The sequence below is a fragment of the Penicillium rubens genome (assembly GCF_028828025.1).
Source record: "Penicillium rubens strain IBT 27055 chromosome Unknown utg000002l_segment0_segment0, whole genome shotgun sequence".
In the NCBI taxonomy this organism is placed as follows: domain Eukaryota; kingdom Fungi; phylum Ascomycota; class Eurotiomycetes; order Eurotiales; family Aspergillaceae; genus Penicillium; species Penicillium rubens.
The window spans coordinates 9,000,929-9,027,500 of record NW_026890600.1 but is presented as its reverse complement, the minus strand read 5'-3'; the positions used below and the strand labels follow the sequence as shown (position 1 = coordinate 9,027,500).

Here is a 26,572-nt window from a genome sequence, read left to right as displayed (position 1 = left end):
GCGGCAAAATACGAGAGCTATGCGATCTACGCCGAGCAGAGTAATCTCATCATCAGACAACTGTCACCATGAGCGGCGAGATTGATGCCGTCTACGTATATGACGAGCAAAAGTGGGATATTCCGCACCCGCCTTGCAAGACCACACTAACCCGTCCTCCCTAGCGCCCCTCTCATCGAACATGTATATCGATCCCGCCCGCCTTCGGCCTCCGCCATCCTGCCCCTCTACCTTGCCCATGCCGAGCCACGCCCTTCGTTGCTGTATATCCCTAGCGCTTCACCGCCGGTGACGGTATTCTCGACGGTTGAGTCGAATCTGTTGTTTCTTGCAATAAGCGAAGTCGACACGGAGCCCCTTCTAGCACTCGAGTTCCTGCACCGCGTGATCGATGTGCTCGAGGACTTTGTTGGAGCACCGCTGCTTTCAACTAAGGTCCAGGCAAATTACAATGTTGTTGCGCAGCTTCTTAATGAAATGTGTGATGGCGGAACAGTATGCAATACCGAACCCAATGCATTGCAGGAGGTTGTTGAGGTTCCCGGGTGGATGGGGAAGCTGCTAGGTGGAATCGGAGTACCTGGGTGAGCAGCTATTGACATTGCAAGAGATATTGTCTGATATTAATGGGTTCATGTGGGTTTAGGACATCTACACCAGCTCTAGGATCTACCAATCCTCTCAAGCAATCTCTCGCCGCCGCCAGTGTATCACAAGGACCCGCCATTCCTTGGCGACGACCCGGTGTACGACATACCTCCAATGAGCTATATGTCGACATCATTGAATCTCTATCTGTTACTATGGCTCCTTCAGGACGACTGCTGTCTGCATTAGTATCTGGGACCATTGCATTCACTGCGAAGATATCGGGAGTTCCAGACCTTCTGCTATCGTTATCAGCACCCGGTGGGCAGCATGTGCTTGGCCGCAAGATCGAGCTACCAGTGTTTCACCCATGTGTCAGACTGGCGCGATGGAAGGAACGGCCGGGGGAGCTCAGCTTCATCCCCCCGGATGGGCGGTTTATCTTGGCTGGATATGAAGTGGATCTCCTTCCTATAGATCCCGACTTGGACGAGCCACCAAGCCATATGGAAAAGCTTTTCCTGCCTGCTATAGTGGATATCCGCAAATCACTCGGACCGTCTGGATCCGACTTTGAGGTTCGACTGACTTTGAACACAAATTTCCCGGGCCAAAGCTCATCCTCGCGGCCTGGAGCTACCCGAAGCGGCTCCGGCGCATCAACACCGTCATTCCTAGGTGGGGGCGGAAGTGGAAGCTCCGGACCAGCACTTGAAGAGGTTGTCGTTAGTGTACCGATCTCAAAGTCCGTCCGCCATATCACGGACATGCAGGCCAGCCGTGGTGACGCTCAATTCCTCCCCGCAACCGGGCTACTAGAGTGGCGGATTCCCACTGGCAAGGATGCCGGAACATTGACTGGAACCGCCACACTGCGTTGCAGCGTCTCAGGCTATCCATCCGCTGACGATGACCTCGAAGACAGCGTCGGGGATGCCGACGAAGACGCCAATGCCAACCTCCTGCAAGGCTACTACGAGGCGCCTACCTCCTACAACGATGCAACCGGCAGTTCATCAAAGAAAACCCGATCCTCCGACCCCTCCAAGCGCAAAAAGAAGAAGAAGAAGTCAACAAAGAAGACCTCCCGCTCCGCTGCCTTACAACCAGAAGACGCGGAAGAAGACCGCATTGCAGCTACCACCCCATCCCCAAATCGCTCCATACCTCAGACCCCCACACCCCCTCCCCAATCACAATCCCAGTACAACGCCCACCTCCCCGCATTCTTCGCTCCATCATCTACATCCCGTCCCACGCGCCGAACAAAAGCCCAGGTCAATGCAAGCCTGATGCCCAACTCGGCGTCAGTATCCTTCTCCGTGCGAGGCTGGCTTCCCTCTGGTATCAAAGTGGACAGTCTCAACATCGACCAACGTCGCAGTCGCGGCTTAGGCGAAAGCGTCAAGCCATACAAGGGTGTCAAGTACCTGTGCGTTAGTAATCGTGGCGTGGAACGGCGCTGCTAGAGCCCGATGTACTTGATTTAGTTTCCTTTTTTGGTCAGATGGACCGAGGCATTTGTCTGGGATAGCGCATTCGATAACCACTGCATTTGACAGCATGAATGATGATATGGATGTTGGATCTGTCTATTTCTTCTAACGAGGGGGTTTACTTTGGTGTAATGCTGTAGGTTTGCTTTTTGTACAAAGACTCCCTCTCTTCCCTTCCATGGGTATTTTATTATGGGAGCTCCGAGGCTCCAATGCCAATCTATGGATATGTGATGTCTAGTGAACTACACAATCGCCTACAGGGAATAATACACCAAGAAAACCAAAAGAATAGATGAATCGAAAATATACATGGCTCAAATATCAGAAACAAAAGCATACCTTATCCAAAAGAACAATTAAATCCAAAGTACATACTCACCTACATGGCAGAATTATTTTACTAGAAAAGATCCCAAAATCATGCGTCCAACTTCTCCAAGACGAGGAGTGATCAGCACCGAAGCCGCGGGGTTGACTCTAAGCGACTGCTTTGGACGGAATAGCGTCGATCAAAAAGGGTATCCAAGTTCAGGGGGAAGCGGTCACGTTCACAATTTCGAAGATCGGCGTTCAAGGACCTGCAGGACGATGTAGGCAACTATTACGGGTTAGACTGTAATATCCAAAAGTTTTGATAGGTATGAGCTGCAGATTGAAGCAGACGTAAAAACGCAATAGAATGAAAGATAAGATTCATTCATATTCGCAGATTATGATATCTTTTTCCCTCAATTCCGGGGTATGACATGCTCAGAAAGGGGTAAAATGGTGACAAAGTGTAAGGAAATGGTAAAGATAGACATCCTCGGAGGGGATAGAACAGAATTAAGGCAGTACATGAGGTTGGGGGTATATTGGATAGGCAGGGATTATGCGTTTCATCGTCTGGACCATAAAAGAGCCACAGACGGGGTTGGTACAAGGGCCTCGGAACTTAGTTCTCCTCTTCATCCGAAGGAGAGAAGCCTCCAAGACCATATTAAGCCACCCACGAGACAGATATGTGCAAGATGCGGGAAATATTCACAGAAATGGCGAAAAAAATGAGCAGGAAATTAAGAGGATCACTTACTGGCAGCAAGAGCAGTAGCTCTAGCAGCTCCAGCCTTCGCACTGCCTCCACCCAAGGTGAAGATGCAGCGCAGCCAGCCGCAGCTCAGCTTCTTGCCGTTGCGGTCAAAGTCTGGGCGCAGAGCACTGGCAGCATTGAACTTGCTGATCTTGCCGGCGTACGGCGGGTAGCGGATCGCCAGGATGGACTCCAGCCAGCTTGGGCTGGAGGTGATAGGGCGGCGGTGCACCCAGACGTCAAAGCTGGAGCGGCCGCGGTAAGCACCGTAGCCACTCTCGCCGACACCGCCGAAGGGCAGGGTTGGGATGTGCAGCGCGGCATCGTTGCAGGAAACGCCGCCGGAGCGGGTGCAAGACACAACTAGGAGAGAGGGTTAGAATCGCTGTCTTTACGGGGTATCAGACATAAGACAGGAGAAAAGAGAAACTTACTCTTCTCGACATCGGCCTTGTTGCCGAAGGGATAGAGACCCAGCGGCGTGCTCTGCACACCATTGGCCAGGCTGATGGCCTCGTCGAGGTTCTCCACAGGCAAGATGGGGATAAAGGGACCGAAGCTCTCCTGCGAGCACAGGGAGTCATCAACCGAGTCGACCTGGACAACGGTCGGCTCGATGAACAGCTCCTTCTCATCCATAGTGCCACCCATAAGGATCTTGCCCTTAGTATTATCAAGCATGGACTTGAGACGGGCGAAGGAGGTCTCGTTGACGATGCGCGCGTAATCAGGCGAGCCCTTAGCACCCTGGGGGTAGAACTCCTTGTACGCGTTCTTGAACTCCTGTACGACCTCCGAAACGAGCGACTTGTCGACCAACAGGTAGTTCTGCGAGGTGCAGACCTGGCCGGCGTTCAGGAGCTTACCCCAGAGCATACGGCGGGCGACAAGACGCGGGTTCGCGTTCTTGGACACGATAGCTGGGTTGATACCGCCAAGCTCCAGCACGACAGGGGTCATATGCTGTGCAGCGGCCTTGGCGATGATGCGTCCGACGGTGGCGCCGCCAGTGAAGAAGATCTTGTCCCACCGCTCGGCGAGCAAGGCCTGTGTCTCGGGGATACCTCCCTGGATAATTGTGTAGCATGAGGGATCGACACTGGCCTCGATGATCTTTTGCATAACAGCCGCACTGCGGGGAGCATTTTCGCTAGGCTTGATCACCACTGTGTTTCCGGCGGCGATGGCACCGATGGCGGGGCCGAGAGTCAGCTGGAAGGGGAAGTTAAAGGCACTAGAGGAGAGAGAGTCTTGTTAGCCTTCGGGGAATTTTCTCAGGCGCATTGCGAAGGAGAGGAGACGTACCCAATGACCAGCACAGTACCGAGGGGATCCTTTCTGATTTTAGGGTTCATGAACTTGAAGGCGAGATCGATATCGGAGGCCTTCTCATCCTTGGCCCATTTGCGCAGGTTGCGCGTAGTGAACACAATGTCATTCAGGAGCCATCCGCTCTCTCCGAGGTTGGTCTCGAACCGAGGCTTGTTCAGGTCCTGGGCGCAGGCCTCCATAATGGCCTCCTCATTATCTTTGATGCTGGAACAGTGTTAGTTAATTGACCGGAAAGACAACAGAGGTCAATACTCACGCCCAGTACAGCTTGCGCAGCTGGACGAGGCGGAACTCCAGGTCGCGGGTCTTGTGCTCATAAAACGCCTTGCGGGCCGTGGAGACACGCGAAGGGATCTCGTCAAGCGACGTAGCTTTGAATTCAGGTAGGTCAACCATGATGGGGATAAATTAAGATAAATTAACTAAAAGAGAGAAGAGGAAAAAAGTGCGAGAGGTTCTGGGTATATAAGTGTGGGCACTCCCCGCTACCTATTCGGTAGCAATACTCCGTACATACAACATAATAGGATCTACAACGGCCATTCCCGCACCGATTACATATATGTACGGTAATTTTTAGGTAGCATGTACCTGCATCAGTCTTGATATAGCTACGTTTGCACGGAGTACACAGTACTTCGTATTCCGCATACTGTACTCCTAACTATACTATTGTACTATTGTACCCCTATTCAAACGTTCGAGGCTCCGCACATGCTCCGAGCTCTCGGCTCATTCTGGTTTCGGTCTGGTGCGTCCTTTTTCTGTGTTTCGCTTTGAGGAGACGAATACCTATATGTATATGTATGGATTTAGGCAGTAATACCTACATGTATTAATACCTATTGCACCAATGCTACTAGTACAGGATATATCAAAGTACGAACCGCGGCTTCACGCGAACTGCCCCGCTCGAATATGATCGACACTGGGTGGTTTTCTGCATATGTTCTAGCCGAATCAAAAAGTGGAGATAATCTTATTAGCTTGGCGTTGACACTCGGAGTATTAACTGTGCTAGTTATACGGGAATTAAAAGTATTTAGGAAGTCAACATAGAGAGCACTATTTGTAAACCTATGACTACCTAAATTCAAAATGACAAAAAAGACAAAAAAGACAAAAAAGACAAAAAAAGCATTGAATCACTGAATTGGGGTATCCAAACATTTGAACGTCAGTCGCTGAAAGATTCGTAGATTCATCAAGGAAAGAAGCGTAAGTGTTGTTCCCCGGGTTCTCCAAGGCTGGATCGTGTCCATTCCGTCAGATGCACACCAGCACGGCTGGGCAAAAATCAAATTCTTCTTCCAAGGTTGACGCGTAGATACGGCACATGTACTGCCGATTGTACCAGTTACCATAGCAAGGCATGTCTCATGCGTCGAGTTTCAAGCTCGAAGTTATCGCGCTTGTTAGGGTCCTTTCCATTCTTTCCACATGCGTCAGTCGCTTGCTTGCCCTTTTTATTTGGCGACAGAGATCCCAGCGGATGCCGTCTTCTCTCGAACTGCGCTCGCTCAAAATCAATGAACATCACCCGACCGCTATCCTCATTGTAGACCATGTTGCCGGCAATTGGATCACTGTGGAGCACGCCTAATTCGTGAATAGCATGTAGCGAGACTTCCGCGAGACGAATTAGCCGATCTGGCTCGATTTGGGTTATCATAGCCAGTGTCCTGCCCGCATACCCCATCAACATGAAGTGCACAATCTCCGCGATGCCGTCGTAAAAGATTGACGAACGGAGATCTAGGCCGCCCAGTACAACAGGCACGTGCACCCCCTGTAGTGGACGGAGACGCGAATACATGCGCTCCTCATGTTGGACATGTTCAATGAACTCGATAGGCACACCTTTGCCAACGAAAGTATACCCGTGAGACAACAAAGTCACTTTAAACAGGGCTCCACGTGTGCCATGGATATGCAAGGATTCGCATCCCATCTCCACGTCAGGATCCGGGTCATGCCCGAAGAATTGCCGATCCAAGAGACGGATGAGTGTGGCCCGGCTGATTGGATGTCGATCAACTCCATGGTCCAGCACATTGGGGCATTTCTGATCCAATTTCCCTCCGGTGACCAAGCCTAAGAGGCACTGTTGTGTACAATACTGGCGAGACTTGCCCTTTGAGGAAGAGTCTCCTCGTCCTCCTCGTGACTTTGTTGCAGCTGAGGATGGGGGCAAGGCTGAGGAATCGGTGCGGGGACCCCGGGGCCCTCGACTGGGGGTGTGTGAGTTGGGTCCGTCGGGAGAATCATCAGACTCGGACAAACTCAGAGCCTCCAACGGAGTGCAGGATGCGAATGTTGCAGCGGTGGACTTTGATCGAGTCTTGACAGGAGACAAGCGGCCGAAACTGGTGCTGGTCCGCGGGGGCTTGTATTCTGAAGAGGGCACTTCTAGGTTGGATATTTCGTCGAGAAGGTCGTCGTGTATCATTTTCCATTTTTCCAATCTGGCCGTTGCCCAGTTGCTCCACTCAATACCTCGCGGCGGTGTCTGCAAAGCTCGGAGGGTGAAAGCCAACACTTGACCGACTGCTGTCAAGTGTAATCTGTTGTCGTCACTTGGGTTACCAGTCCATCCAGTTGTATCACCAACGTCTTCTCTCGGCACCGATAGATAGTAGTATACGGTGAAAGGATCATCGCGTGGAACACGCAGAAATATGAATGCTTCGCCGGTACACGCATATCCAAACTCCAGCCCCGCAGTGATCATGTAGGAAAATGCCTGTGTGATGACTGCAGCCACAACGCGCCGGCAAATGTCTTCTGGCGTCTCATCTTTCTGATAGCGAACCACCTGGTCGACCTCCATGTCCGAGAGCCCGGCCATTATATGCGCGAGCGTGAGCTTATGTGGCGGTTTGTATTCGACGATGAAGGCAGGAAGACTTTCCTTGGGTTTCCTGTTGTGCACATTGTACACACAAAACTGGTCCGCTCGGGGTCTAGGTTGCTTTTGCTTCCCAGACTCTTGGCTTGTCGCATCTGGCTGGGACTGTCTCGCGACCAATCGGTCTGAGCGACGCGGTTGCTTCGGCTCCAAGCTCATGGATTCCATTTTTTCCGCCATTGACTGACCGGCCGTTAATGTATTCGCATGGTTTTCGAAGGCCACGTCCCCCTTAAGGTGAAAGACTTGTCGGATTTGCGGGCTTGCATAGAGCTGCCTGATGATACTGGTGACACGCGACTCGACCGTGAACCGTTCAAAATAGCCGAGATCAAGCTCTGAACTCAACATTCTTTCTCGGACATCTTTACCAAATTCCTTCAGCACAAGTAGCGCCACAAAATGGCGCTGGGTGACAAAATCGACGTCCATAAGATCCGCCCATATAGCGGCCTGCTCCTGCGGAAATCCCGTCCACTCCCGAATCTTATTTGGGCGATACTTATTCTCTGCATTTGCCGGGTCGCCTCTGGTTGATGAGTACGGATCTTCTTGTATGGCTAGGCCAAGAAATAAGTGGACATGGCAAGCATCAAGAAACTCAGGAAGGGTGGTATTTCGAGTCTGGAGCCTTTCTTCGGTCAGTTGTCGCTGGGCCTCCGCCTCGCGTTTGTTGGCCTCAGCCGCGTGTTTGTTGGCCTCAGTCGCACGCTTTTCAGCTTCCTCCACACGTCGGAGCAAGTCTGATATCTCACGATCCATTATTGGCATATTCTTCGAAAGTTGAGGTTGAGAAAAGTCTGTAAAGCAACTTTTAGGTCGGGCTGCGTTGTGTTGATTGCCTTTTTCGGAAGCAAACGCACGGGCCCCGCTTTCCCTAGCCAATCATATCCCTTACAGTCGGTCTCATAGCATACAACATAGTGAGGAGAGTTTCCAAGGAAACAAACAAAGAGACCTCTGGGGGGAGATATTAGATCACGTACCAGTCACGTGATGTTTATCAGTTATTACCCAAAGAGCAGCTAGAAGAACTGTCAGACAAGAGCAAGCAAAAGCATCACCGAAAACCCCCAAAAATACCCCCAAAAATACTCCCAAAAAGACATGGAATGCACATAACATCCATAGAAATACAACATCCATGGATGGCCTTATGCTTCCAAGGTTATCTACAACGCTTACTCTCCTCTCACTTCTCCTCACTTTCCTTGCCTATCTTTTACTCTCGCTTTATCAGGCGGGAATTAAACAATCAGAACACCTGATGCAGAGTTCCTAGCGGAGATTACGGCCTAATATACATACCTGTTGACATGCATGGTATGTCTTTATGCCTTTGTCCCTTTGTGCAGACTGAGCTTTTGCTTTGTCAGTTTGATATGTCAGTTTGCCATTACTTTGTTAGTACAGGCTTCATATACAGCCTGTTTTTCCATAGATTCATAGTGTGCATCTTCTTCCCGATTTTCCCCTCCATGCTAGTTCTTCTCACTAGTTGTCCTCCGTAGCCTCAACAGGTTATGAGCCCTTACTGACAGTTGTACTATTCTCAATGTGAACTGAGAGATATAGCACAAAGCAGATGTGCTATTCTCAACGTTCAAACCAGCAAGATATAGCCTGATGACGCCCTCGTTTTAACCCCTTTGCTTTATTTGCACGAGATCCTCCCCGCAGTGGAGCCTCGTTATCACTATCGAGAATAGCGCTGTCATCAGGCTATATCTTGCTGGTTTGAACGTTGAGAATAGCACAACTGCTTGGTGCTATATCTCTCAGTTCACATTGAGAATAGTACAACTGTCTAGTACTATATCTCTCACTTTTGGGAATAGCTTTGAAGGCTATATCTCTCACTTTTGGAGAATACTACGATAGTATATCTCTCATTTTTCTTTGAGAATACTACTGGATAGTATATCTCACTTTGTTGCATATACCCTTTGTTAAAGAGGGGTGCATCACTCACTTGGATTTGCATGGTGATTGCATTTCTGACTTCTTTATCACTTTTGACAAAGAGAGTATCTTACCGGAGTACTATCTCTTTATTCTTGACAAAGAAGCTTTGTTGTATGAGCATCTCCCCGCGGGGGAGCCTCACTATCAAGAATAGCACTATCAATAGGCTATATCTTGCTTTATTGGGAGAATAGATTTGAAGTCTATATCTCTCACTTTTTTTCGAGAATAGCTTTGAAGGCTATATCTCATTTTTTTTTGAGAATACTACTGGATAGTATATCTCACTTTGATTTGCATATACTCTTTGTTAAAATGGGGTGCATTTCTCACTTCTTTAAAAGAGAGTATCTCACCGGAGTACTATCTCTTTTGACAAAGAAGCTTTGTTGTAGAATCTCACGTTGAGAACTACATTCACTTTTTATCAGCCACGATGGCTGAATCCTCCAATCAACAATAACCTACCGCCATGCAACCAAACCGAAACTGGCATGCCAAGCGAGACATCGTTGTTGTAGACCAAGCTGTCGGTCTACCTGACTATGCTTTTTACTGCAATTTTTACTATGATTTTTACTATGCGAACCAGATTGATTTTTGCTTTTGATGCTCAGTCTTGGGGGGGGGGGGGGGTGTGTTGACATGCATGGTATGTCTTTATGCCTTTGTCCCTTTGTGCAGACTGAGCTTTTGCTTTGTCGGTTTGATATGTCAGTTTGCCATTCCTTTGTTAGTACAGGCTTCATATACAGCCTGTTTTTCCATAGATTCATAGTATGCATCTTCTTCCCGATTTTCCCCTCCATGCTAGTTCTTCTCACTAGTTGTCCTCCTTCGTAGCCTCAACAATACCGCTTCGGCGACAATTGGATGTTCCGGTTGTTTCTTTTGGCCTAGGGGTCAATTGCGCTCATGTAAATCACTCAGGTGCAGCGGCCTAAGACAGGTTAGCGCCTGGATTACAGAGCTACCTCCGGCCGGTAGATGGCAGTTTGTATGCGTATCGAATGACATAGCAACTTCACCGTATATTAAGCTACCTAGGAGTGCATATCATCGAATATAGTATCATGATCATGTAGGCTTGGCAATAACATTTGAACTCCATGCCAAACTCAATGAATTGTCAGCACTTTTCTATTATTACATTACGTAGGGGCCGTGGATACCTTGTGCTTGAGTATATAAATGTGTGTTTGAAGTCACGATTGCATCACCTCTTCTTCCACGCCACCACCACATTCAAATAAAACACTAGCTCTGTACATTTTTGCAAGCTTTTACACTCGACTATAATTAGTCTCAGAGTCAAGTTCGCTAGCAAGTGTTACGTTCAACAATGGATGTCCAAGCAGTATCCCGTATGCAGCCCCGATTTCCCTATTTTGATCCAATATAACTCTGCCAAGTATCCACCCAGCTAATTATTGTTACCTTCATTTAGACGACTTTGTTCAGGACTACAATAATAAGTTCAATAACCCGGACGCAAGGAGCAGCATGGACTCGTTATACGTATGTCCAGTCAATGAATTCGTTGGAGACAAGGCGAGAGCTGACTTGGAGTAGCATCCAGAGTCGATGTTAATATGGGACGGCATTCAACATCAAGGCACGCACGAAATCATATCAGCCTTAACAGTGAGTGTCTTTTACTGAAAGTGAACAAACGGTGAATATCCATGTCTAACTGGTCGATTCAGGGACCTAATATGAGGACTGTGAAGACGCATATCACGTCTGTAGACGCTACCCCATCGGCTAACCACGGCGTTCTGGTTGTTGTTACTGGGAATTTAACTGTGAGCGACATGTCCCAGATCGATGATGGGCCTGGTAAGCCATTGACCTATTCGGCGACTTTCTCTCTGCAGCCTATACCTGAACTGAAGGGTGGATTCTTCATCCACAGCCAGATCTTCAGGGCTGTACGATCATAGATGGTCTGCGTCTATCCTGTCTCCCGTTCCGAGCGGAGCGCTTGAGTCATTGCTTGGGCTTCCAAGGTTATGGTCCTTTCCTCCTGACTTCCACGAGGTCCATCTACGGTTTGCGAACTTTGCATTATAGAGCTTTCGATAAGCCTCCGTCTGTAATTTCAACAGAATACCTCCAAAAGTCACATTCATTCAATATGTAGACAATATGCTGCGATTTCCAAAATGCAAAATAAATCGGCCACCTCACTCATCCAACGGGAGAGTAAGACCGACAGGGAATCAAATCAAAGACTGTTAGAAGCAAAGGGAAACGCCACAATCAATAAAAGCAAGGCATCAAGCACATATATAGACAGACAGCCGAGACCATCAGGGTATCAACATGAGCACCATAAATCAGTTCTTGAACTGATCCTCAGTCACACCCTTACCCATAGCAGCAGTACTGCTCACACCGCCAGAAACCATCTTCAACATGTTATCGACGTAGTTAGCACCACTCCACTTCTGGTGGGTGACGACGTCAACGCCCTGCTCCATCTCTGGTTCCTGAACAAGCTCGCCGTAGGCGCGCATGCCGTTCTGCGAATAGGCCTTGGCGAACTGGTGCGAGATCAGCGCGGTGGTGTGCAATCCAGCCAGAGTGATGAACTGCCACGCGTAGCCGAGTTCGCCGAGACGCTTGATGTAAGTCTCCTGCTCGTTGCGGGGCATGGCCTTCTTCCAGTTGAAGGAGGGTGAGAGGTTGTAGGCGAGTCTAGTTGGAGAGTTTGTTAGTTTAAGGCTCTAGCATACGGGAAACTCAGGGCAGAAAGAAAACTTACTTTTGCTCGGGCCAAACGGCGTGCACGCCGTCAGCGAATTCCTTAGCTTGGTTGTAATCGGGCAGCTTGCTCTCCATCCAGATGAGATCGGCGAAGGGCGCGTATGCGATCGCGCGGTTGACGGCGCATTGGGTGCCGCCCTTGTAGCGGTAGTAGCCCTCGCGGGTACGGGGAGAGTCCCAGTTCCAGTAGATGTCGACGCCGGTGAGGTTCTTGGCGATGGCGCGGGATTCGGTGTTGCTCTTGCCCTTGGAGGCAGAGAGGTACTGGTCGATTAGGCTCTTCTTGTTGGCGTGGGAACCGGAGTTGATAGTGTCGATGACGGCTTCACTGAAGAGCTTGAGACCGGCCTGGCTGATCCATTGGTCCTCAATTTCCTGCAGCTGAGCACCGTTCTTGCCGGCCTGCTCGGCGGCAACCATTAGGTCGTTGAGAGGTTGAAGGCTTGAGTTTGTGGAGCCCACGATGAAGGCGTGGTCGCGGTGGTCGATGGTCGATGTGATGAGGGTGGCGGCCTCGGAGTCGGTACGGGCGATGGCCAGGAGGTCGGAGCCCATGATATCGGCCTGGGCGCGGATGGCAACCAGACGGTTGATGTGCTCGCTGATGGGAACGAGGACCTTGCCAGCCATGTGGCCGCACTTCTTTGTGCCGGGAGCCTGATCTTCGATGTGGATACCGGCGGCACCACGCTCAACAAACAGCTTGGTCAGCTTCATGACAGCTGTCAGACCGCCGTGTCCGGTGTCGGCATCAGCAATGATGGGTCGCAGGTAGTCGACGTTGGCAACGTTTCCTCGCTGGCCTGCAGGAGTAGTAACGCGCTCCTCGCGCTGTTTACGGTCATGGAAGAGCTGTGCCATGAACAGCTGGTTCACCTTGCGAGGCACGGTGTCCTGGAGTACTTGTCAGTATGCGGTCCATTTAAATACCGTCAGTATATTCAACGTACCATGGGATAATCGGCCAGATCGGGCGAGGGCTCGTCGGTTGACGAAGCGGTAGACGAGCTCTGCCATCCAGAGACGTAGATAGTATCGAGGAACTTGCACATTTGAGTGATCATGGTAGGCTCAAGACAGCCGTAGGTGAAGCTGGCCTGCTTGTTCTATTCGTGAGGTGTATAGTTAGTATCTATCGGATCATGGGTCCATATTTCCCAACTAAACTTACCTGGAAGTTTGATTCGACAATACCCCAGAGCTTCTTTGCTTGCACATTGGACGGGTAATCGATCTTCAGGTTACCACGTTTTGCCACAATCTGCTCTGCTGTGAAAGGGCGTTTGGTGTAGCGCCACCGAGAGTCCTTCCACCAGCTCTGAACGGCCTGAACCTCTGCCGCATACTGGCGGTCCTCGTCTTCGTGCAGACCCATGATTTTTTGGTATAATACAGGGAAAGGGTAAAGAAATATAGTCAGTATGTATATCCAGGCGTGCAAGAAGTGTGTCACGTCTGTTCCAATACTCCAATTATGGAACTGTAGAAAAGGAAAAGGATAACGATGAAGAGAGGAGAGGCTATAGTTAAAAAAGAAGAAGCGATCACAAGCCAGAAAAGCCTGTACTTATTTAATATTCAAATGCGTCACAGTCGGTAAACTCTCGGCTCACCGGGAGTCAGACCAATAAGTCCCCCAATGCCTAGGTATTTTCTCCATATCCCAGAAGTCGTTTCACGGGCAAAGCGCTCCGAAAGGCGGAAGGCGGGTACAACTGGGCTCGGGAGAGAGGATCCAGGCTCTGATGATCCTCGGTCTAATGGGACCTCCCTTTGCCACTGCTGACTTGCATCTTCCATGTCACAGTGATCGGTATCTTACTGGAATGTACGGAGTAGAGGATATATAATCCCAGGTCTCTTTAACCCATTTCTTATTGCTTGTTCAAGTCGGTACTCAGTGTTTAATGTTCGATGTCAAAATGTATGGAAAATGGCGGATGACGTCGAAGACACATGCTATTATTGTGACAATACGAGACATATCGTAACGTAATTTTCACGTGCATCAACTGCAATAAATGTTCGGAGCATGTTCATGTTGGGAATAGTTTCATATAAGCTACATATGTAGAAATCCTGGGCGATACTAAGTCGTACATACTACAGTTTAGTCAAGGAAATCATGTCCATTCGGAGAGAAACACTGCTCAGAAGCAACATTCCAATAAATGTCTGCCTGAGTCATCCTTGCCGTATTGTCATGCCCCGGTATTCGACCGGTCCCCACCAATCCTCGAGATGCTTCATATATCGAGTATTCAAAGTTTCTATGTAATGGTTTCGGATATTTCCGGACATTTTCGGATGTTTATATTTCTGATTTGCTATCTATGCCACATGGACGTAGATCCAAGTTGTATAGTCTTGAAGCGACTAGCTATATCCATGGATATATATACAGTCCATCATCCTCATATGCCGTACACTACACTATCATATATGCGGAACCGCACTCATTACCTACACGAAGCCAGATCGGAACAGATGACACTCTCAAAGTACCTGCACATGCATCTATCTAATTGCAGGAGGTCCACTCTGCTCAAGGAAAAATGACTCAGAGCGGCCCTACAAGTTGGACCTCGGCACAACTGAGCTCTGCCAGACTAACCGCATACAGCGCCGATAGGACTAGTAGATCAGGAACTATACGATGACAGTCTAGAACAAAAGCACGAAGCAATGTAGTTTTAGACCCCGCGCAAGACATTTATAGAAAACATTTTTGGTACCATCCTTGCACTTATACCCCGAAGAATCGCGTGTCTCTTCCATGGATGCCCAGGTGAACATTAGATATCAGATAAGCTTAACGAGACAACGAGGTCCACACACCCATACCCATACAGTATTTCTTCAGCCGCAGAGCCCACGATAACTACCTCGGGAAAACAAGGGATCCCCAGCTCCGCACCCGTCTATTATCTCGATACGGAAACCCCTGCCTACAATGACGCCTTCGGGATCTCTGAAATGCGGTCTTTTTTCGGTCGGGGACGCGTTGCTCTGCCGAGGCATCCATCGGCTTATTTTCGCTTTGGTTCGGGTTGTGGTGCTGGGGTATACTCCAGACAGTCAAGCTCATTTGGCGGGGTGTTCATTTACTACAAGTATAATAGATCGTGGCATGCGCAACAAAATGAATCTGCTGACATGGTGAAGCGAGGATACACATTGTCGTCCATTCTTTTTTCTCATTTTATTGATCTTCTTTTGGCAAAGGAAAAGACTGAGTGCAAAGTAACAACCAAAAACCAGCGCTAGACAGTAAACACTGCCTGATGATGTCCATTTCCTGCTCACTTCTACGTGGATTTTCCATTCTCCCCTTGGCTCATTCCGCCCCTACACCCCCAGCAACATTCTTGACTGTAACGCAACGACAGCACAAATTCAATCAATATGCGTCCTGGGCAACGACTGCCTTGTGGTACGTCTCATACGGAGTGATAGTTCCCAACGAGCGTCTCATGTGCGCATTGAGAATCTCCAGCCCGTAGACGTAACTGGCATTCACCCATCCAAATCTACAATCGAATTAGCAAGGTGTTCATGGTATTCACGACAGGAAAAAGAACAAAAACGTACCCTTCACGCGGAGCTCCCTTGAAGTCCACGCCCTGATTTCCATACTCAGCATCGACCCGGTGCGGATCAATAGGACGAGTGACATCATATTTCTCCACGACAACACCATTGAAGTCAACAAAGGCCTTTGTGATCATGTAAACCCATTTGTATGCCAGTCGCTCCGCATCTTCCTGATAGCCATAGCGGAGGAAGGCGGTCCAGGCAAGCATCTGCTGCGGAGCCCAGCCATATGGGTAGTCCCACTGCCGATTGGGTCGATCCAAACCCACTGCGCCGCGAGACTCTTCAGTGCCAGAGACCAAGCCGCCAAACGCCTCGAAGCGGGGCAGGGCCTTTTCCATCATTATAGCTGCTTGCCCGGGGGACGCGAGACCAGCCCACATCGCCCAGAAGGTCGTGGCGGTTTCGTATCCCTGGCGCTCCTTCTTGACCGTGTCGTAGTCGAAGTACATGCCCTTCTCCTGGTCCCAGAGGAGCTGGTCCATGCGCTGCTTGCGCTTACGCGCACGCCGGTCCCAGACTGCAGAGGACTCCGTTTCGATGTCCTGGGTTTGGGGTGTGCGGAACTCCGCTGGGATGGGGAGTTTGTCGTTGAAGTGCACACGGATGATCCGTGCAATGTCGACTTCGTATTTGTACAGCAGGGAGTTGAGGTCGACTGTGGCGAGGTTCCCACACACTCCCTCCAAGCGGTAGCTGGTGTCGTGGCCGGACTCGCGGACAGCTCGGTCGTGCATGAAGTACTCGTCGAGTTTGGGCTCAACGATAGTCCTAGCATTGTATGCCCTGACAAATTCTTCAAAGGTCATTCCGTGCTTCTGGGCGTATGGGGTGAGAATGTGCACGAAGTGAGAGGGCTCCGTCTCTGGGGGAACGCCCCAACCTTCGGGGCGATACCTCGACAGACCGGATTCTGGATCGAGGCGAGGCGCGGTAACCCAGACGCTGTTGTACTCCTTGATAGCAGCGAGGACAGAATTGCGCAGGAACTCCTTTGAATCCGGCTCGGTTTTGATTCTTTCGTAGACACGCAGTGCCATGTCGGTTAGGAAGGGCGGTTGCGAGCGAGTGAGGTAGTAAGATCGATTCGCGTTGAGGATCTTGCCATAGTGCTTGATCTCGAAACAGAAATTGATTACCATGCCCTTAGCGAGGTCGACGCGGTCGCTGACGAGCAGTCCCAAAGATTCCATGTAGCTATCCCAACCGTACAGCTCGTTGAACCGACCACCCGGCACGACGAACGGCACACCAACTAAATCAGTCTCCCCGGTCGAGTCATTGGGCTTCTTCTCCATGGCCAGTGCAAGTAGGCCGGGCTTGTCGTTGAGCCCCATCACATAATCGGGTGTAATTGCAGCTGGCAGCATCTGCACATCAAGACGCAGCTCGGGGTGGTCTTTCGCGATTTGCTCGTAGTATTCAAACTGCGTTTGAGCACCCGGCGGGATATAGATCCGAGGTCGTGGATCTGCCGTCCAATCTTTGGGGTCTCGACCTGCCACTTCAATGTTGGAGCCATCGATACGTCTCGTGAGGGCATTCCAAAAGGAGTTTTTGATTAGACGAGACAGTCGCGCTACTGGGTTCTCGCTTAGTCGTGCTTCGTCAAGGATAATGTGCTTGCGACCGTAGTCTTTGGCAATTGTAAGCTCTTGGAGGAGGTTCGAGAGCATGTATGTGCCCCGCACATCAACGCGCTTATGTCCGGATGATGCCGCAGTCCCGACCGAGATGACCTACAACAATTAGCAGTCGTCCTGGATGTTTGGCTCCATGCTCCATCAAGCATACCTTAGGCCCCAAGTCCTCGATGGTAATCTGCATATTCTGGTCCGTATCTTCTTGCTTCAAGAGAGTCGCAAGCGTCTCCTCCACCTCAATGAGGAACTTCCGAGGTTGTCCCGATGCCTCATCTGTCCGATGTTGTCAGCTCCTGCACTAACCGCATATCCGACATATTTATAACAAGCATACCATGACTACCGCGTCGAGATGGCAAGGTTCCAAAGAATTGGTTGACGTCTTCGCGGCTGTAGTCGTTCAAACCCTGTAGATCCCAGTCAAAGTAAGCTTGCTGTACCTTCTACCGCGGGGTACCGTCCAAGCGTTGTGGCTGCTTACCACTGAGAATGCACGTCTTCTCGACTTGAACTTTTTGATATTGTCATCCTTGCCATAGTAGACATCTGGATTGGAGAAAGGATCTGTAGAGCTGGAACCAGACCGGGTATGCCCATCTGACGAGCTCATGGTCTGTGTGGCGGAAGAAGAATTGAGGGCACAATTTAAAATCCGAATGTGCGTTACGCAAGGATGCGTCCACACCGACTATTCCCGGCAGTCGAAAAAAACTTAAAGCAGCAAGTACAGATGCTCCAATGGGCCCAATATATGATGACCTGGGCAATTGCACTCTGTACTCCGAGGGTACTCGCGATCTGAGCAGAAAAGTCGGGGGAGTCTTGGTCTGAGTAAGACAGTTTCGGATTCAGATGATATGTTGAAGCTTTAGGATGGATAGGAGATGGTAGTGATAGAGAACTTGAAACAGAAATATGTTATGAACCTGGCAGAGGTGGAAAGGGAATGACGGCATTCACATTGATGATGTCGCCGCTCCACTTATGTTGCCGCTCCAGCGCTGATAAGCCTTTAGATAACAACTCTAGAAACAAATCGAAGACGAGGCCCTGGGATGCGAATACAAGTAAATATAAGTACTGCAAATCTTTGCTAGAAGCAGTGATTCAAACCAAGACTGTTGTGACTTGGACGAATATGGTAGCCAGCCATTCATTGGAATGTTGGGGATTCTGCCCTGAATCCCAGTAACCATAAGCTTAAAGTCCTATCTAACAAAGCAACATCAATAATGCTTGTGCTAACACAGCTATTTACGAATATTCAAAGCCAAACTGTTCATACAATTGTTCACAACTTGGCAGAGACGGCGCTTCCGCCGTCGAGCGTGATAGTCGCGCCGTTCACAAACGAACCGGCACGGCTACTCAAGAACAAGCAAGCCCCGGCCACGTCCTGTGGGGTTCCAATGCGACCCAGAGGCACACCAGCCTTGATAGTGTCACCGAATGACTTCAAGGTAGCGGCCATCATCTTACTTTCAAAGGGACCACAAGCCAAGGTGTTAGAGCTGCAAACCGAATCAGTCTCCCAATACATCAAAAAGGCGAAGCGAAGCATAGTAGATATACTTACGTGACGTTTCGCTTGCCCAGGTGGTTGGCGAGCACTCGGCTCAAGTGGTGCAGACCGGCCTTGCTGGAACTGTATGCGAATGTCTCGAGCGAGGGCACACGCAGCCCATCAATGCTGCCAATATTGATGATGCGAGAAGGATCCTCCGGTGTAGCCGCCTTCTCCAGGAGCGGTGTGACGAGCTGGGTCAGGTCGAAGACGCGGTGGAGGTTGAGGGTGAGGACTCGCGTGAAGGCCTCGGAGGGGTATTCATCGTAGGGAGCGCCCCAGTTCGAGCCGGAGTTGTTGACGAGGACGTGGAGCTCTAGAAGAAAAGGCATGTTGTTAGAATAATATAGCCCTCCATTGGATGTGATGTCTTACTGTCCTCGCGCTTGCCCAGTTCCTCGGCCAGCTTCTTCACGTCCTCAAGCTTATAGAAATTGGCCGGAATGGCATGAGCTTTGCCCTTGCCCAGGGCGTTGAGCTCTTTGGCTGCTTGCTCACAGGCCTTTGCATCACGGGATGAGATGTAGACAGTGGCACCGTTTGTTACGTAGCCCTCTGAGATCATGCGACCGATGCCTTTAGCTCCGCCGGTGACCAGCACCACTTTGCCCTATAGGCGCGTTAGAATGGTCGGAGAGGTGGAGCATGTAGCTATCTAACCTTGACATTGAAAAGACTTGTGGAATCCATTGTAAAACTGTGATTTAGATTGATTATACCAAAATGATAGAAGACAAGAGGCTACATTTGTTAGATCTGTCCCTCGTACCCCCATTACACTCCATACCCGAGGCCGACGGGGCCGAGATTACTTGATGAACCAGCCGAGGCACGCGGACCTGGAATATCTTTGTACCGATATACATACGCTAGTCCTCTTTGGTACTCGACTTAGGGCTGCATCGTCAGGGTTTCGCGGGGTCTCTGGTCAAGGTGTTTTGGCTATTTTCGTTCAGCATATACCCCCAGTACAATAGACTTGTTGAATTTGTCTTTCGTTTCGTTATACCACAATGGAAGAGCTTTTGTCAAAACACCGCAAAGAGCAAAAGGATCTCCAAGGGCGGATCACGCAAAAGAAAAAGTCCGCCACCAAGAAAACCCGCAAAGGAGTCAACGATGAATGTGAACAATTACAGCGCGATCTGTCCGAGAAACAGCAGGCCGAGATCGCGAAGTTAAATGGAGATCCCACTGAAAACCTCGAAGGCCTCAGCTTGGAAGATGATCAACCGGCAGATGACGAGGACTTGAAACAGGACAAACCCGCCGAGGAGCCACAGCAAGCAGAACCAACAGCCCAATCCACCCCGGAGCCTTCCTCTGCATCCCAACCAAAAAAGCCAAATCGTCAAAAGGCCCGTCTCGCGCGGCGTGCAGCTGAGCAAGCCGCCCAGTCAGCCGCCGCAGCAGAAGAAGCCACAACGCAAACAAACTACAGAGGCGACGAACAAGAGGTTATGGATGCTGTGTTCAAGAAACTGGGTCTGAAGGAAATAGAAGTGACCCCGGATGGGCACTGCCTCTACTCAGCAGTTGCCAAACAGCTCGACGAGTCCGGACTCGGTTTGCGGCCGGACCCAAGCCGAATCATCCTCCAGCCCGCCACACAGTCACGCATCGACACAGTCGCCTCCCCGCAACACGACGGCTACCGAGCTGTTCGAGCTGTGACGGCGGATTTCATTATGGAACATAAAGAGGATTTCGAGGCGTTCATGGAAGAGCCCCTGGAGTCATATACTCGGAAGATCAAATTGACTGCCGAGTGGGGAGGGCAGTTGGAGCTGCAGGCGATTGCCCGAGCATACGGAGTGGAAATCAACGTTGTACAGAAGGATGGGCGAATGGAGAAGATCGAATCTGGCGACAACGACAGCTTCGACGAGGATGAGAAGCGGAAACGCATTATCTGGCTCGCTTACTACCGCCACACATACGGACTCGGCGAACACTACAATGCCCTCGTGAAGAAGTCTTAAGCTACTAGATCAACGCAATCTCATTTCTGCCTCGGCCTTTTCAGTTCAGACCTGACTGTGCAATTGCAGATCTATTTTTTATCTTGGTCTTTGCTAGGTGGTTTTCGGCTTTTCGGCGGATCTAGTTACGACGACGCCAGATCGAGACTCGGTCGTGGATCACCCCATTCTCGCCCTGGCCTATTTCGTGCGTGCGCTCTGGCTTCCAGTATGCCACTCTTTCCAGGCCGTCTTTGCTCGGTGCCCGTAGAGGTTCGTGCTTGACGACGCCATTGTCATAGGGGACTTCTTCGCCGGGGTGGCTCAGGTGTGCCATATACGCTTCCGACGAAGAAGAATATGGGGGGCCTCCGGATTGGGGATCCTTGTGACGGGGGAACTCGAGGCAGATCAAGTTGCCCGCTGGCGAAGGGGACAGAAGCTGGGTCTGTCGCAGCGCCCATTTGGGTCGCATTGACGGATCCAGGGCACAGAAGAACTGCATAATGGTTAGCATGAGAACAGTTGACATAGAAACATGAGATATAGATAAAAGAAGACACAATATTCTTGTTATCGGATCCCGTGGATGTAATTCCATTGCGATGGATCTCACAGCGTAGACAGACATCCAAACAGCAACGCAAGGGACAAAAAGAATCCATACCGTGTAATCATAGATAATATCAAATCCGTTCAGGGGAACCCCAATCTTTTGCAACCAAGCATCATCGAAAAAGTCACCCTGAACCCAAGTAACCTTTCCCGTGCCGACAGTCTGATCCCGGACGCGATACCAACTGGCATTATCAGTCTCTTCCTTCTTGCATGCCTCAATCGCAGCAGCGCTATACTCGAGGCCATAAGCATCGAAGCCGAAGCTTGCCAGCAAGAGGACATCCACCCCTCTCCCGCAGCCAGGAACGAGAGCCTTCCGCCTGTACGACTGGCCCTGTGCATCAGTGGCGAGAGGCGCGCCAATTGTCGGGCGCTGCTTGACAAGCGTGTCCCCAAGGGCGGGATTGGGGAATCCCCGGTCCCAGGGCAGATTGTCACCCTTGTCCCAGAGGGCGGCCCAGCCATCGACGTATTTGTCGCCCTTGTATTGGGAGAGGTGGGCCTGCACCCCCTTTGAGTCGATGTTGGTTTGCATTGTGATGGTTATGGTTTTGATCTTTGATGTGGTTTCACGGGGTCTTTAATTGTTCCTGGGTGTCAACCTTGAGGGATGCGGTGGAGCTCACCGTCTTTATGTCATGTTGCCCTCGGGGAATGATCCATTGCCCAGTCTACCAGGCTTATTAATCACCTCCTTGCATCCCCGGAGCCCTTCTAAGGTTCTGAGATCCACCTGGGTTGAAGGTATATGATCCGGTGGCGTACGAAGACGTTTCTGGATGTTCGCGGTATACTCTCTGTTTTGACGACAGATCTGTAGCAAGTACACCCACCACATATCACAACACGTGGATTTGTCCTACATTATAATTCCGGCAGGCCCATCACCTACCACAGGCGTACGTGGTATGTAGGTGATGGACACTTGGTGGACACTTGGTAGACCTGCTGCTTATGATACTAATAGTAGGACTCTGGGGTATTTATTGAGACGGCGAAGGTAACATCCGGGGAAGCAGGGATATTAAGCGAAAGCCAAGACCTCTTAAGTATATTGCGACTGTTGGATTTTAAATACTTTAAGTCGTCCAAAAAGTTTCATATTCTGTTCTATCATAGATTTTGTTCATCGAACATCTAGACCACTTCAAGTCTTTAATCTCTCTCTCGGGATGGGGCCCCTTCAGAATTTGCCGACGGAAGACCGGCACACTCGCGCTCAACGATGACTGGCTCTATAAGCCGGCTCGCGTCTTTATAGGATAGGGAATGTACACTAGAGCCCTGCCCAGGTGGAATGCGAGTGATAACTAATATTATTAGTACACTCGGTCGATTATTAGCACACTCGGTCGCCGTCGGTGCTTGTCGGTCCAGAAAATCTCCAAATGCATTCTGGTCTTTCGTCTCTCTCACTTTTATTTCTCCTGGGACATCCAACGTTAATATTTAACATTGTAAAAACATACCTGCTGATCTGATATATCCAAGGGGGATAGATCGACAATCTTTGGAAGGCGCCCAAGTTCAGGTACCTGCAGGGCTCCCACAGGGTTGATCTTCTGTTAAAACTCAAGACTTTACCCTTTGTAAAGCTTTATGCGCCTTATTTTTTTTGGATTCAAATTTATTCTATGCTCAATTGGCAAAAGTCGAATTTCCCCCTTATTAATATACATCCAATATGCATGAGAAACCTGAGCCCGACGACATCGTCGCATCCTCGGACACTGGAGAACATCCGGCAATCATAACCGAACCAAAACCGGAGGTTGACGATAATCACTCTCTATCGGGTACCTCCAGCAATACCGTCGATGAAGAACATGACCCAGAGAATCCTCCTCGCCTAGAACGCCAACTGACGGAGCTTGGTCCTCCGGTCAAGGTCGCCCGACTCAAGCGCCGAGGCTTGTTCGGGCAGTTGGCGTTGGTATCGGAGGTTGAAAATCCGAAGACATATACTCGCGGGATGAAATGGTTCATCACATTTGTCGTTGCCCTTGCCGGAGCCACAGCACCAATGGGCAGCGCGATCTTTCTTCGTGAGTCTCCAATACAAATTGGGTATTCCTCTGATTATATCTAATCTGACCAATCTTCTATCAGCTTCACTATCACAAGTAACCAAGGAGTTGAATACGACAACCACCATCACTAATCTGTCGATCGCGTTGTATATGCTAGCTATGTCGATATTCCCATTGTGGTGGTCATCATTCAGCGAGCGACTTGGGCGACGGACCATCTATTTAACTTCTTTTGCTCTCTTCGTGGTCTTCAACTGCCTTTGTGCCATCTCAGATTCTATCGCAATGCTGGTTGTAATGCGAATGTTGAGTGGTGGCGCCTCTGCTTCTGTCCAGGCGGTTGGTGCTGGCACCATCGCCGATCTCTGGGAACCCAGGGAGCGAGGACGGGCCATGGGTATCTTCTATCTAGGTCCGTTGTGTGGACCCTTGTTTGCACCCATTATCGGCGGTGTCCTAGCTCAGCGCTGGGGATGGCGGAGCACTATGTGGTTCCTCTCGGCATTTGGTGCTGTCACTCTCATCTTTATCTTATTCGCTCTTCCCGAGACGTTGACCGTGCAAAAGCCTGTGCTGGCTGAACTTGAGGACGAAGATCCAGCCATCAGCCGCCCGCTGAGTCGAGTCTCGTCGCAGCAGGTTGTTCGGTCCACTGCAAAGTGGCTCAAGACGATGAAAATGGTCTTCATTGATCCGCTCAAAATCATTCTCTACCTCCGATTCCTCCCCGTCCTTCTCACTGTGTATTATGCAAGTGTCGCCTTCGGTTCCCTCTATGTCCTGAATATCAGCGTTGAGCATACCTTCGCGGAGGCACCATACAACTTCTCCACCATCATCGTTGGTTTATTGTACATTCCAAACTCGCTGGGCTACATGGTGACCAGTATATTTGGAGGCAAATGGATGGACAGCATCATGCAACGGGAGGCAAAGAAAGCAAATCGGTACGACGAGAAAGGCAGACTGGAATTACGCCCCGAAGACCGAATGCGTGAGAATGCATGGCTTGGAGCCTTCCTGTATCCGGCCGCCCTGATCTGGTATGGTTGGACGGCGGAGAAGGGGGTGTTCTGGCTTGTCCCGGTATGTCAACTCTCAGCCCAGACCCCCAAGGCACATCAGTACAACGTGAACCCACTAACTCCGATCTGGTAGATGATTGCCAACTTCTTCTTTGGTATGGGCTCTATGCTCATTTTCAGTATGGTGACCACCATGCTCACGGAATTCATGCCGAAAAAGTCCTCGGAAGGCGTAGCTCTCAACAACTTTATGCGAAACATCTTCTCCTGCGTCGGTTCCGTCGTCACTGCCCCAATCATCAACGGCATCGGCAATGGGTGGCTCTTCACCATCCTCGGCCTCGTCAGTTTCGCAAGTAGCTCCGTCATCTTCCTGATGAGAGTCAACGGTCCCAAGTGGAGAAAGACTTTGGATGCAGAAATGCGGACATGAGTTGCTTTTGCTCCGTATTACTAGGTTGTATTTTATCTCTAGCGTTTGAGCATATATTTACATTAATTTTAGAAGGTGGTAAGGGCCTGGCCTGCCAACATGTACACAATTGGTGTCGGTACATGTGACGACCTGTCTCTGTTTTTCACATACGTCTCACCGGCACAAAATTCCATACCTGACTCTGTCTCTTCATCTACACACCATGTACTAAGCCGCTCTCCGGTCCTTCTATGCTCTTCTTATCTATGTATCCCCAGCAGGAGCCGATTATGTCGCCTCTGTTCTTGGCGACGTAAGACCTTGATAGTCTGATCTATTGGCAACCCTAAAAGAGGGACGCTATATGTAAGAGCAAACCCGTGGACTGATGTTTTTAGACTGCTCTTTCTAGTGTCTTTTAGGACAGGTCCTTCGATTACCAAGTGCAATTGATTGCATACGATGAGGCTAGCGATGTTTCTCTTTACCTACGTCCATAGGTGTGCCTCAGTCTTTACTTGGTACGGAGTACGGAGTATAGAAAAGCGATATAGATCTGAGTAATACTACATGTATAACTCACCTGCATGAAAAGAAGTGAGGCAGCCAATCAGAGCTTCATCACGCCATGTTCTTGACTAGCCAGCACTTCTAGCGAACATTCGATGCATCCGCAATAAGGGGAAGGGGAGATCGCCGACGGGATAACGGAGTAGAGGGGTCTATGTGCTGGAGTCACCAGGGTCCACAACTTGTGCACGAAGTGCTCTTTCAAACGATATCGCAAACCTCTCCATTGGTGACCAAACAATCTCCCCGATGCCAATGTTTTCTTTTTTCCCCTTTTTCCTTCTTTTTTCGCATGGGTTATTCTCTAGCAGATCCGATGCCGGCAACATCCCTCAACTATACTACAAATGACTCGACCTATCCATTCGCTAGTTGCAATCTCAAATATCAGACATCGGATGAAAGTCTATTAACCTTTAGACCTCTCCTCTCCGATCGGCATACTCCTTACAAGTGCATAAGTGGCAAAGGAACATCTTGCCCAAAGAAAAGAGCTACGTTTATGCCCATCTACCCCAAACACAGAGTCCAAGTGTCCAGGAGTCCAACGTATCCAGAAACGACCACAAGAACCCAAGTATCCTGGCCCAATTCTGAGAATAGAAACAAAGCAACCAATTGTATTTACAAAATCCGATGAATTCATCTCGAGGTCAATTGCTAACCACACGCAACACGGCATGGATGCTCGGCCCGCTGCATGGAGTTGGGTACATACATACATAGCCCCATCTGGCAATTTGGCTGAGGACTTGTATCAGGAAGTACAACATATCGGGGAATGGCACGAAAAATCAGCACCGAGATGACGCGCTAGAAAAGAGAAAAGTGGCCTGGGCATGCATGCAGCTCGTTTTAGACTCGAGTGTTGGCTTTTGTACTTATCTATACCCTTAGGTACATTAGGTCGAATTGAACACATATGCCATTTTGAAAGAAGAGGATCCTAGTGACGAAGCTGTTGTAAGACGACAAATCAATCAGATAGCCGTGGGGTCTGTTAGTGGACTCCGTACGCGGAC

The 26,572-nt window shown here is 49.9% G+C and overlaps 10 protein-coding genes across 10 annotated transcripts; 4 read left to right on the top strand and 6 right to left on the bottom strand.

The window, feature by feature from the left end:
* Positions 1–68: 68 nt before the first annotated feature.
* On the top strand, positions 69–2,057 carry N7525_005852 (putative AP-3 adaptor complex subunit mu; the record flags this gene model as incomplete). Its single annotated transcript, XM_061213531.1, has 3 exons — positions 69–112; positions 165–584; positions 647–2,057. The coding sequence occupies 3 exons, from the start codon at positions 69–71 to the stop codon at positions 2,055–2,057; spliced, it is 1,875 nt and encodes a 624-aa protein (XP_061070552.1).
* Positions 2,058–2,635: 578 nt separating this feature from the next.
* Positions 2,636–4,884, bottom strand: N7525_005851 (hexadecenal dehydrogenase; the record flags this gene model as incomplete). The annotated part of the gene is made up of 5 exons (XM_002564358.2): positions 2,636–2,685; positions 3,160–3,519; positions 3,591–4,390; positions 4,462–4,692; positions 4,745–4,884. 5 exons carry the CDS (start codon positions 4,882–4,884, stop codon positions 2,636–2,638), a joined length of 1,581 nt encoding a protein of 526 aa, XP_002564404.2.
* A 961-nt stretch (positions 4,885–5,845) lies between these two features.
* N7525_005850 (uncharacterized protein) lies at positions 5,846–8,158 on the bottom strand (the record flags this gene model as incomplete). Its single annotated transcript, XM_002564359.2, has 1 exon — positions 5,846–8,158. One exon carries the CDS (start codon positions 8,156–8,158, stop codon positions 5,846–5,848), a length of 2,313 nt encoding a protein of 770 aa, XP_002564405.2.
* Positions 8,159–10,703: 2,545 nt separating this feature from the next.
* On the top strand, positions 10,704–11,304 carry N7525_005849 (nuclear transport factor 2 family protein; the record flags this gene model as incomplete). The annotated part of the gene is made up of 4 exons (XM_002564360.1): positions 10,704–10,725; positions 10,809–10,879; positions 10,934–11,005; positions 11,068–11,304. The coding sequence occupies 4 exons, from the start codon at positions 10,704–10,706 to the stop codon at positions 11,302–11,304; spliced, it is 402 nt and encodes a 133-aa protein (XP_002564406.1).
* Positions 11,305–11,700: 396 nt separating this feature from the next.
* Positions 11,701–13,505, bottom strand: N7525_005848 (isocitrate lyase 1; the record flags this gene model as incomplete). The annotated part of the gene is made up of 4 exons (XM_002564361.1): positions 11,701–12,061; positions 12,129–13,024; positions 13,081–13,236; positions 13,302–13,505. 4 exons carry the CDS (start codon positions 13,503–13,505, stop codon positions 11,701–11,703), a joined length of 1,617 nt encoding a protein of 538 aa, XP_002564407.1.
* A 2,025-nt stretch (positions 13,506–15,530) lies between these two features.
* Positions 15,531–17,977, bottom strand: N7525_005847 (alpha,alpha-trehalase; the record flags this gene model as incomplete). The annotated part of the gene is made up of 5 exons (XM_002564362.1): positions 15,531–15,660; positions 15,722–17,463; positions 17,519–17,640; positions 17,702–17,774; positions 17,849–17,977. The coding sequence occupies 5 exons, from the start codon at positions 17,975–17,977 to the stop codon at positions 15,531–15,533; spliced, it is 2,196 nt and encodes a 731-aa protein (XP_002564408.1).
* Positions 17,978–18,658: 681 nt separating this feature from the next.
* Positions 18,659–19,621, bottom strand: N7525_005846 (short chain dehydrogenase/reductase family; the record flags this gene model as incomplete). The annotated part of the gene is made up of 4 exons (XM_002564363.1): positions 18,659–18,878; positions 18,944–19,247; positions 19,307–19,541; positions 19,592–19,621. 4 exons carry the CDS (start codon positions 19,619–19,621, stop codon positions 18,659–18,661), a joined length of 789 nt encoding a protein of 262 aa, XP_002564409.1.
* Positions 19,622–19,944: 323 nt separating this feature from the next.
* Positions 19,945–20,913, top strand: N7525_005845 (deubiquitinase OTU2; the record flags this gene model as incomplete). Its single annotated transcript, XM_002564364.1, has 1 exon — positions 19,945–20,913. One exon carries the CDS (start codon positions 19,945–19,947, stop codon positions 20,911–20,913), a length of 969 nt encoding a protein of 322 aa, XP_002564410.1.
* Positions 20,914–21,034: 121 nt separating this feature from the next.
* Positions 21,035–22,045, bottom strand: N7525_005844 (putative thiol methyltransferase; the record flags this gene model as incomplete). Its single annotated transcript, XM_002564365.1, has 2 exons — positions 21,035–21,391; positions 21,560–22,045. The coding sequence occupies 2 exons, from the start codon at positions 22,043–22,045 to the stop codon at positions 21,035–21,037; spliced, it is 843 nt and encodes a 280-aa protein (XP_002564411.1).
* A 1,149-nt stretch (positions 22,046–23,194) lies between these two features.
* N7525_005843 (MFS transporter) lies at positions 23,195–24,998 on the top strand (the record flags this gene model as incomplete). The annotated part of the gene is made up of 3 exons (XM_002564366.2): positions 23,195–23,555; positions 23,620–24,626; positions 24,699–24,998. 3 exons carry the CDS (start codon positions 23,195–23,197, stop codon positions 24,996–24,998), a joined length of 1,668 nt encoding a protein of 555 aa, XP_002564412.1.
* Positions 24,999–26,572: the final 1,574 nt, after the last annotated feature.